This window comes from Nematolebias whitei, chromosome 5 (assembly GCF_014905685.2).
Source record: "Nematolebias whitei isolate Nwh7 chromosome 5, NemWhi1, whole genome shotgun sequence".
Lineage (NCBI taxonomy): Eukaryota > Metazoa > Chordata > Actinopteri > Cyprinodontiformes > Rivulidae > Nematolebias > Nematolebias whitei.
The window spans coordinates 9,387,159-9,398,961 of record NC_056502.1 but is presented as its reverse complement, the minus strand read 5'-3'; the positions used below and the strand labels follow the sequence as shown (position 1 = coordinate 9,398,961).

The window sequence follows — 11,803 nt, the reverse complement described above, 5'->3', positions numbered from 1 at the left end:
GATGTGAGGCTCAGAGTGAACGGAGTGATAAGACCTGCTGATGTGAGCTCAGAGTGAGACGATATGACTCGGAACAGCATTCCTCCCCTCCCTGATTCTTGTGCTCACGTTCACTCCCTCATGCTGATCTGAATGTTTCTCAATCCTTTTTTCTTCTTCACATTTTCATGTTATTATTATTATTGTTACTGATTTGTATTAAATGTAGTGTGCTTACACTTTGCATGAATACATTTAGAGATGAATGTTATGTGCGGTTGCACAAGAAAGTGCACCGGATGTTGAAGTGCAACTCTTGACTCCATCTTTCTCCCCAGAGGTGCTCCCCTCCCTGCAATCAGGTCCAATTATTCTGTGCCCAGAACATTGTTTTGTTCTTTGATCCGACTCTCAGGCTGAACTTTAGTTTTTTTTTTTCTCATCTCATTTTCCTTGTATCATCAGGACATTTGAAGGATCAGTTTTTTTTTTTTTAATTTTCCTTTTTATTTGTGTACACCAGTGAGTTAACATGAAACACGGACTTTACTCCGTAATACTTGATAGGATATCTGCCTGGACTTTAGCTGGACGTCAAACACTTCCACTGACGGTTGAATCATGAGATGACTCATGAATCTGTCGTCGTCTTGTCATTGGAAGTCAGTGACGTTCAGTGTACTCCAAAAGGTTAATGAGGAAAAGCATAAAATTTTACTGTTCATCCGAGAGATAAAAGTATTTTAAGAGGATTCAGAAGCGGCATGGCCTCTTGGTTTCATGTCAATCTGGTCCACATTCCCTTCTGTCTGTGTTTGCTGTATGTGGTGACTGCTTTAAATGTCTTTGTCATAGTTAAAATATAATTACTGCGGTGTTTAATTATTTATTATTTTATTTAAAGCTCTATATATCACTACATGTGCATGTAACCCACAGCAGACATCCAGAATTATTAGTGATAAATAAATCTGCCTCATAAGATTTTCAAACTAAAATAAGAAAAGTAGTGTCTTTTTATTTCAGTTGGACCCATTAAATAACTGTGGAGCTGTTTTGTGTGGAAGAAGATGCGGATTAAACATTTTCACTCAGGCGTGAGTTTTAACTGTTTTTATTTAGTTTAGTTTTGTGGGTCTACTACGGGTGCATGTCAAAAAATTAGAATATCATGAAAATGTTATTATTTTTTTGTCATTCTTTTCAGAAAGTGAAAACTCGTATGTTATATAGATTTGTTACACAGATATCCTGATGCATGCTCCATAATAATATTTTTTTTAACAAATGAAAATAAAATGGTAATTAAAAAGATAATTAGTGAGAAAAACAGCTAGATTGTAAAGCAGTGTAGAAACTAAAAACAGGAACATGTCTGTTTTGGTTTTTGTCAGGAACTTAACAGATGCTTAAAGACACTTAGAGGGGTCAAGGTTGAGAACTTCAGATCTTTTTGCAAAATATTCCAGGAAACTGGAGCGGAGTAGAAGAAGGACCTGTTGTGGAATATTGTGGTTCAGTATTGTAAGCTCGTGGTGTCACCCTAATCAGCTGATAACTTCTAGACATGAGCTACAAATGTCTCGTTCCTCAAGTCCAGCCACTCCTGAACCAGAGACGACATCAGAAGCGTCTTACCTGCTGAGGAGAAGAACTGGACTGTTGCTCAGTGGTCCAACATCGTCCGTTCAGATGCAACTAAATGATCATGTCATTTATAAATCAAGGTCTCAGAGTCTGGAGGAAGAGTGGAGAGGAACAGAATCCACGTTGCTTGAAGTCCAGTGTGAAGTTTCCACAGTCAGTGATGGTTTAGGTCCATGTCCTCTGCTGGTGTTGGTCCACTGGCTTTTCTGAAGCCCACAGTCAACGCAGCATCTAGCAGGACATTTTAGAGACTTCATGCTTCCTTCTAATGAGGATCTTTATGGAGATGATGATTTTATTTGCCAGCAGGACTCGGCTCCTGCCCACGCAGACAAATGAGCCAAAAGATGGCTGTGGAATATTCTAAGTTTCTGAGACACTGAGTTTTGGTTTTTCATTATCTGTAAGCGTCAAAATTACAAGAAATAAAGGCTTGAAATAAATTTCACTCCTTGTGTAATGAATGAGTTTCACTTTCTGAAATAATTGGTATAAACACAGAACTTTTCATGTTATTGTAATTTTAGAGATGCACCTGTAAAGTGGAACGAGTTGCTTGTTGTCTGAGCAGTGATCTGTCTGCTGAAAACTCGTCTCTTGACAAATTACTTCTCCTGCTAACACTTGATTGTACCCAACATCAATCATCTGCTCTGTCCTCATACTTCTGCACCAATTCAATTTATTTTATTTTTAGTTTGTTTTTACTCAATTAAATGTAAACTATAATTTGTATCTAATTTTAATTTTCTCTGCAGAACCAGTCTTTTATTTCAACATGAACAGACCTTAAGTACAGTCTGTTCAGTCCTCTACACTTCTTGTAGAGCGTAGAGCACAAAATATTTAAAAACTATAAAATAATTAACATTTTATGCCCCATGTGGAGTCAAGGAAAACATTATGTACACATACTGTTAAAAATAGTAGTTTAGAAGTGAATTCATGTCATACTTCCTAACCTTTGTGACTTCAGCCTCATTCATTCAAACTGGATGCCACTGTTTGTTCTATTAATAGATATTTCCATGAAAAATAAAACGTTTTTAGTAGTTTCCATGTCATGGGAGCTTGCACATCAGTGCCAAATATTGAATATTACAACAGGAAAGACTGACAAATTGCACATGTCAGACCAAAAATGATCTTTTGTCCTTTGATTCGACATTAGTGAGATTTTTCTTTCAAGAAGGACCTGCACTTAAAAAAATATACAGTACATGTTAAATGGATAAATTCCAGTTATTAGTTGCTTCATTATACTCCTTGTCTGTGCTCATGTCTGCAGAACTTTAATAGTGTGAATGTTTATGAAGCATTCACACAAATGTGATCCATTTTTCTTTGGTACGTTTTTCAGTGCGATTCTCGTCCCGCAGTTTTCAAGCTATTTCAACAAGTCATGAATCAAAACTTTCAGCTCTTTCAGGACAATCCTGCTATGAATTTTTGTATTGGTACAACTTTAGTTTTTGAAATATTTAGCCTTTTCTGCCTTTTTTTAATCATAGAAAATGAATTGAGCTCATTTTACATCCTTCAGATCTTTAGACCTGTTTACAACCTTTTACTGTTTTTTTACATTTTGTTCTGGTTCAACTTCTTTCAGCTTCTTTGTGCAAGTTCAAACATTTTTTCAGCGATTTTCAGCTTATTTCAGCTGTTTTGTGCTCATTTCAGATTCTTTCTGCTATTTTTTTCAGCTTATTATGCTTCTTTCATCTAATTTCTTCACACTTTATCTTTTTCTTCAGATACTATATAGCTGTTTTATGCTAATTTAAGCTTTCTTTCTGACAATTTCCACTTTTTTTAAAAACTAATTTCTGCGTCTTTCAGCCTAACTGGACAAGCATGTCTGCCTTATTCTGCTAATTTAAGCTTGTTGTACCTTTTCAGCTACTTTGGAGCATTTTTTATAACTTCATCTGTTTTCAGATAAATTCAAGTCTTTTGTGGTAATTTCAGCTACTTTCAGCCTAATTAATTCCTTTCTGCTAATTTTAGCTTGTTATGCTCCTTTCAGCCAATTTCTGCTAGTTTAAGCTTTTTCTGTTATTTCAGCGAATATTTAGCTGTTTTTGTGCTAAGTTTATTTTTTTCAGCAAATTCCACATTTTGAGCTTATTTCAGCTCCTTCCACTTCTTTCAGATATTTTAAGCTTATTTTTTCCTTTTCAGCTAAACTTTTCAGCAATTTTTTTTTGCTAATCTCAGCGTTTTTTTTTAGCTAATTTTGTAATTGTTGTGCTCATTTCTGCTTATTTAAACCTTTTTCAACAGATATGTGTTCTTTGCTTTCTTCTGCTAACTTAGGGTTGTTCTTCCAGTTCAGCTACATTTCAACATGTTTTAGGTAATTTCAGCTGTTTTTCAGCAAGTTCTTCAGCAATAAGCATTCACACTGCATTTTCGCAGGAAATGCAATTTCTCTAACCTCCAAGTTATAATATAATAATAAGACAAAGCATGTAGTTATTTTCAGTTCTCTCTGTCTGTCCATACTTTCTATTTTTATATTTTTGTCTGGATGCCAGTGTGCCAGTTGTTTTCAAATATGAGCTTTATGTTTATCGCTCAACCTTTACGTAACCGTCCTTGAAGCCTTATAAGGTATCAGTCGAGGGACAGCACAGTTGGTGAAGGGAATGGTGGGAAAAAGCTTTCAAGACTAGAATCAAAAGTATTTTCCCACAAAGTAGTTTTGGTTTTTGTACAAATCCTTCTCCTGGTGTGGTTGTTTCTGTGTAAAGAGAAACCACATAGATCAGCACAAAGACTTAATTTTACCACAGGTTTGAAGGAGGAGAACATATTCCCAAATGTTGGGAACCACTTTGATGTAGAACTTGATAAACACTGTCCATAAGGATGCTTTGCTTTAGTAAAACTACATGAATGTGAAAGACGAAACAAAAGTACAATATAAGATCACTTCAAAGTATGTTCTGGGCTTACATCTCTTTCATATTTTGTCTTATTTGCTGGTCCACATCAAAGCCTCCATCAGAACAAAAAGCTGCATGTCACGGTTTTATTCACACTGAGACCCTGAAACTCGACCACAAACCTCTGCACACATCCTCAATTCTCTTCCTGCTTTTGCCTTTGTCATCGAAGCTAGGTGTTTTCTGCATGTAGTTTCTCGAAGCTTCAGGGGATTTCTGTGTTTTAACGCCCTTATGTTGTATTCTTCAGCTGTGGTATTCCCTCAGTGAGCTGTCGCCTGATCCTCCATATGCTTTCAGCCCCACAGCCGATTAGATTACCACAATATTCGCCTCATTAAGTTTCCCCACAACCCTCGTTGTTCTGTAACTTCTATTAATTTCTGTTTCAGTCTTTAGAAATGCCCCAACATAACATGGAAAACTCAAGGAGCCAGTGGCAGCAGGGTTTGCGGCCGCCGTGGATCAGCAGAGTGGCTGGAGGTCAGAGTCCCACCTCCTCAGGGGCAGAGTCTGACACCGAGAGCAGCAGCACCGAGAGCGAGAAGGTGAACGATTGAGATGAAGCTACTGCTAAAAACAATGATCCACAAGTCCTAGACCCATCGGTCTGCTGCTTCATAACTTTCACGTCAGCTTTGATTTTTGTATTTCTATCAGCCATGTGTGAAAAAGCTCGAGGTGGGCTCCCTGAGGGTCCCACCGTTGCCTTTAGTGGTCCAACATCGCATCACGGAGATCAACCAACAAAAGGAAGAGCTGAAGATTGAGGTGAGCGTTTCTGATTGTTGGTTTTCAGTTGGACACAAAACCATTTGCTTATCCCAAAACACCCTCTTCTATTGGAGGAAAATGAGATTAAGCAAAAAAAAAAAAAAAAAAGGAAAAAGATTAAGAAACTTTATTTTGAAGTGTAAATGTAACTGGTTTTTTTCAATAAAAATACATCACATCTGCAAGTTTAGATGAACCCCAGGCACCATGCTGAGAAATCCTCCTAACTGTATTTGTTGGCATGTTTAAAACCCCATGCAGGTTCCAGACAACAACACAGTCATTGTAGCTCTGGCTTGCTCTGAGTTTGGTCAGTACGATTCAGTTGTGTTATATCTTCTGCCCTCTTCAGCTGCAGCTGGAGGTCGCCTTGCTGCAAGGAGAGCTGCAGACGGAGAAGCAGCAGCTGCAGCGACACACGCAGAAGCTGCTGGGTCTGCAGCAGCAGAACAGACGGCGAGAGAAGCACAAGCACGCTGACAGGCTCAAGGTAAACCATGATATTTATTAAAATATGTTATTCCTTTAATTAGAGTTAACTTACAATTCTGATGGCTTTGTTTGGAGATGAGAATATCTCAAGTGAAGAGATTACAGAACATGTTGGCACAAAATGCTCCACTAACATCAACACAAGATTTTGTCAGTAACTTGGCTCCTTTGCAACAATCACTGGATTTTTAATGCTGTTATACAAAAGTAGTAGAGTATAATAGTCCCTCACCTATCGCAGGGGTTACGTTCCAGACACCCCTGCGATAGGTGAAAATCTGCAAAGTAGGGATGATATTTATTTTAAGATTTATATTTATTTTAAGGCTTTATAAACCCCACACTGTTGCAGTGTTCTTAACAATGTTCTTAACTCTCTAAACGCTTTAAAAGAACACCTTGAAAGAGAGCAGACAGACTGATGCTACGGTTACTGAGCCACTCAGCGCCCGGGATATGCTCTGATTCAGTGGTGGACTGGACATTGAGAACGCTGGGACATTTCCTGGTGGCCTGGCCCGCTCAATGATCGCCGAGGGGCTGGACTAAAGGCTCAGTTCGGGTCATGCTTGATTATTTTAAATAAACAATCCATGTTGGTTGCTTGTTTGGCTCACTCGGATATCTGCTCCCACAAAACACACAACAGTGTTTCCATTACCATTATACAAGCAGGGCACCCCCCCCCCTCCCCCCGTCAACAGAGTCGAACACCTCCTCTACCGAACCACGCGCACCCCCTCCCCCTACCACCTGTTGGCACTGACGTAACATTAAGCTAGCAGCTTAGAATACAGGTGCACTAGCTAAAAATCTAAATGAAGCTTCTTCCCTCATGAACCCTCATGATGACACCCCCCCCCCCCCCCCAAAAAAAAAAAAACTGTTGGTGCAAATGGCGCGCGGCTGTGTCTCTGTCCCCCCCACCCCTCCACCCACTTAAAACTGTCTGTATAAACAGCGCGCTGTGCAGATCAGGACTTGTCTCCGTCCATCCCCCCACCCACACACACACACACAAATCATGGACGAGATGAGCGCCCCACCATGGCAAGTTATCTAAGAGAAACACTACAACGGGTTGTGCGCCCGCCCCCTATAGCCCATAATGACTCGCACTCGCTAGGGTTATATGTTCGCATGCTAATCTCTGTACGTCCATCTTTTCTCCAGTTTGGGTCATACAGCTTGTAGAATGGAATGAGAGAGACGGCCAAAGAGGAAAGGTGGAGCAGAGAGGGAGAGGATAAAAAAGAGAAAAGCACTGGTTGGTCACCTTCCATCAATCAGCCAATCGTGTGTCGTGTACACAATCTTAGGTTGAAAACCCGCGAAAGTTGATCTGCGAAGTACCGAGGGACTGTACTGAAGTCAGTGGGTGTCTCTAGAAACAGACGCGCTGCCGTTTTGTTTCTAATTCTAATGGCTTTGTTTATTTTAGGGGGATGAAAAACGACGTTGCTGTACTATTGCTTAACTGTTTTGTTCTTGTGTGTGTAAATGCAGGAGCGAGAGCGTCTGGAGGAGGAGAGGCGCAGGGTGGAGGAGCTGAAGAGGAGCTATGAGGAGAAAGAGAAACTGATCCCCAGTCAGTCTGAAAGTCAAAGAGAGCAGCTCAGACTGCAGCTGCAGCAGGTGAGCAGATGCTGCTGGATCTAAAGTTTTCAACAGGGTTCAAAGTGATGACACACTGGCAAATGTAAAAGTTATTCTTTTAGATGACATTTTTTTTGTGTGTGTGAACATCTCCAGAAGTAGCACAGCAGGTATTGTGCAATATTTCTGTCTTATCTTTAAAATACGTCAAATGTGGAACTGCTCAGCATGACTGGACACAGTCCGATAAGTCTCCCAGAAATGAGGTCATCAGAATAACATATTGATTATTTCTACACCTTTTCTTCTTGGAAGAGGAGAGGATTCAAGTACAATACAGTAATGACAAATCTTTGTTTTGCTCATTTTCTGATTTACGACATGGTCCAAAATCATCTGGCGTTCATCTCTGTATTTTAATTTTCCAAAATTAACTGAATGAACCAAGAGAGGCTGATATTTGTTTAAACAAACATACTCAATGGCATTTGATAATCTTATCTGAATTAAAATCACTTGCACCAAATTTCCTAAAAAGAAAACGCAGAGAAAATTGACATTATTCATTTATGCAATAGCTATTGTGTGAATGGTTATATAATTCACAATGTATATATGTGGTCTTATAGTTTGTTTTTATTAAAGGTACTAATTACAAAGTCATGAAAACCGAACAAAACAAAATATAAAGTCGAAAAGAAAATACGCACATTATTTTTCTCTTACTGGTGGATAATCTGAACCCGTGTATGGACCTGCATTTTAGAATTGCCTTCATTGTATTTGGCAAACTACTGGAGTAAACTTTTTCAGTTTGATTTCATAGTTTGGGCGGCACGGTGGCTCAGCTGATAGAGCTGTTGCCTTTCAGCGAGAAGGTCGCCAGATCAAATCCCAGCCAGGGGCCTTTCTGGGTGGAGTTTGCAAGTTCTCTCCGTGCATGCGTGGGTTTTCTCCGGGTACTCTGGTTTTCTCCTACAAACCAAAAACATGCATGTTAGACTGACTGGTAACTCTAAATTGTCCCTAGGTGTGAGTGAATTGTTGTTTGTCTCGTTTGTCTCTATTTGTCCCAGTGATGGACTGGAGACCTATCCAGTGTGTCCCCCGTCTCTCGCACAGTAATGGCTGGACACGGGCACCAGTGAACCCGGTAACCTGAAAAGGAAGAAGTGGGTAAAGATAATGGATGGCTTGACTGATTGATTGATTTCATAGTTTGCAAAGAGTACCTTTAAGATTACAGAGCTGAAAACAAATCAAATCAGCAAAGTGTTGTTTAAACAGGATTATATTATTTTCATGAATGTATTAAGTATAGATCTTTATACTGTAGAAGGCCAGTACAGAATAAACTGAGGAATGCCAATTTGGTTCAAACTGAAGCTTCAGTTCTTAAATTTAGAGGGAATTCAAAGGGTAAAAGTGTAACAATGGGAGCTGTACCAGTGCTGCAACCACAGTTGGGCTGATTTCCAAATAGAACACACCTGATATCTATCACCTGTATACATTTAATTTCCTCACTCTTAACAGACATGTTTCTCTGACTGAAAATCCAGTATTTCTTAATAAAACAAACAGAGAAAGAAAAAAATCTGTTAACAGTTTTAATCTAAATTCATATTTTAACTCGCATTTCTTAACCTGAGGATCATATTGCTTTGGAGAAGAGAACTGAACTTACAGGAATGACTGCACCTCAATGCAGCTTTCTAAATGAAGCATAAAACTGCAACTGAAACTCACTTTGCACTTTAAACACAAAAAAAGCAAGTGGAAGCTAAAGGGTGTGTTGGCATTGGTGCTGGGTCCCTGTTACTTTTACACTGTTTGATTGTCAGAGACAATTTAACTTGAAGTGAGTTTTATGAGATGGGAATTGTGTTCTTTCTGTGAATGTGTCGGAACAAGACGACAGATCTGTCAACGTTAGTAACGATTTTTAATGGCAGGTTTGGTTCAGTTGCATTACTGGTTGTTGTCTGTTGCAACATGTCAGAATTGTTTCAAATAGGTTTGCAGAAAACTGCATGCATGCACAGAAAAGGACTGAAGTATGTGTTGAGTATCAGGAAATGTGAGGTCTCCTGATAATCAGACTGTCTTGAACTTTAACCTGCATTTGCACTTTGGAGCACACCAAAAAGTTTTTACTGTCCCATCACCATTTAAAGCTGTTTCTGTTAACAAAATATTTCATGAACCACGAATGCTAATGAAATTTTCATAAAGTAATTATTGAGTGTACATCTACAGCTGATTACCTTTTCGAGCCATACCAATTCAAGATGGCTGCCACAGCCAACTGACAGGAAAAACTGTCTTTTACTAGGTCAGTTGTACCTAAAATTTGGTGTGGTGGTACCTGAGAACCATTGGCAACACAAAATCTATGTTTAAAACTTTACCATCAACTGTTGGATTCCACCCTGCTTGTCTGTTAGCAAAATATTTCATAGACCACTAGGTTATTGTTAACCAAACTTCTGGACAGTAATTGTTGGATGTCCATCTACAATTTTTAATTTCTGCAGTCAAATACGATTGAAGGTGGCCACCACAGCGAATCAACGTTAGCCAACACAAACTGGCTGTGACAGTTTTACTGAGCTAAAGTTTTATTTGCTAATAGCAGAGTCATCAACAATACTTACTTTGGGTGCGGTATCTTGCAATACAGCAGATTGCCTGTAAAATTATTTTCAAGGTTTGACAGAAATGGCCACAACTCCCTCATTTCTCAACAGAAGACGTCTAAAACTCTGAAAGACGTCGGGTTTGCATCCATTCAAGGACTGTTGGGCTTTTAATTCTTTAATTTATGTCAGGAAAACTGTCATTTGCTTATATGCCAAAGATTATGTACCATGTTTTTATAAATTACAACTATTTTGAGGCAGAATTGTCTCTTTGTACAGAGTTTGTGCTGAAACTTCAGATTCAGATGCAGATGCTGCATCAACATCTGCATCGTATTAAAAACAAAAGTGCAAAATCTTGCAGATTTTTGTATGTATACTATGTTTTTAATGAGTTGGAGTTTGAATCATAAAGACTGCCTTACTGATTAATCCTTGTCGTCTAGACTCGAGCATTTTTACTTTGATCCCCAAGTTGACTCCTTTCAGAGCTAAGCCTGTTGAATACAGACAGCTGAGGACATGGTTTCTGTCTGTATTTCAGGAGAGGGAAGTGATGGAGGCTGCTGTTCGGGCTTTTGAAGATTGGGAGTTTCGTGTTCTGGAACAAGAGAGCGGCTTGGACGAGGAAGACAATGGCACGTTGGAGAAAACGAAGCAGAGGGAGAGTGAAGGGGAGATGGAGAAGGAAATCTCATGTCAGCAGCATGCAGTCAACACAGCACAGGTAAACGGGGCCTCGGGGGGAATTCTTCAGAGACTTTCACAGCTGCTTCCTGAGGCTTTGCACGAGTTTGCAGCTTATCAGCGTGTCATGTGCTCCACGTCCATATTTACCTCCATAGAAAACCTGTTTGAGTGCAGACTTGTGATGTCAGACTTGTTCACTGACAAAACAGTAATATCCATCTCTACGCCGAAGTCTGATATAAATACTTCCTCTTAGCTGACCCATTTACAGTGCACAGCAAATGTGTGTTGTCACAGCTGCAAACATGTTGAATTCTGCTCTGAAACGGTTCCTTTCTAATTTTCCATCTTCAAATGGTTTATTTTTTTAACTTTTCGGGTAAAATGTTTTGCCCCATATGAAATTAATTAGTTTGACAGTAAAAATAAGCCCAAGGCAGACCAAAGAGTCAACTTCAAAGTCACAAGACTGTGCTCCTCCTAAAATAATCACAGAGTCTCTGGCATTGATGTTCAGTGCAGTCCATCTTCTTTAGATAAAATGTTCAAGCTCAAACTAAACTCTTATTTACCTTTTGCCCTAAAAACAAGGGACATTAGATTGGAGGGAGCTCAGATATTGAAACCTTGAAACTATGTATATAGAAACCAGGGAAACCTTGAATGTTCTGTTATGTCTTGTGATGTTAGAGATGATGAAAGGATATTTAATTTATTCAACACTGTCTGCCGGTTCTGGAGGGCAGTCATCGTCCATTGCTGTGGTTGTTATTATCATCATGCTACTAATGGGACCGCACCTCAAACAAGACCATGCCGCTAACAGAACCACACTGCTAACAGTACCATGCTGCTAACGAGACCAGTTGCTAAGAGAACCTCACTGCTAACAGAACCACTCTGCTAATTGGACTATGCAGCTAAGAACCACTTTGCTAAAAGTACCATGCTGCTAACGGGACCATGTTGCTAGGAGAACCTCACTGCCAACAGAACCACTCTGCTAATAGGACTATGCTGCTAACAGAACCACTT

At 39.4% G+C, this 11,803-nt stretch overlaps 1 protein-coding gene across 1 annotated transcript in view; it reads left to right on the top strand.

Annotated features, from left to right (window-relative positions):
- Window positions 1-11,803, top strand: part of phldb3 (pleckstrin homology-like domain, family B, member 3) — a 33,037-nt gene that overhangs the window by 7,547 nt on the left and 13,687 nt on the right. Inside the window, exons 2-6 of the mRNA XM_037676796.1 lie at window positions 4,967-5,122; window positions 5,235-5,345; window positions 5,701-5,838; window positions 7,347-7,475; window positions 10,623-10,805. Of these exons, the coding sequence (XP_037532724.1) occupies window positions 4,976-5,122; window positions 5,235-5,345; window positions 5,701-5,838; window positions 7,347-7,475; window positions 10,623-10,805 (708 nt within the window). The 5' untranslated portion in view covers window positions 4,967-4,975. The remainder of the gene's footprint in view (window positions 1-4,966; window positions 5,123-5,234; window positions 5,346-5,700; window positions 5,839-7,346; window positions 7,476-10,622; window positions 10,806-11,803) is intronic.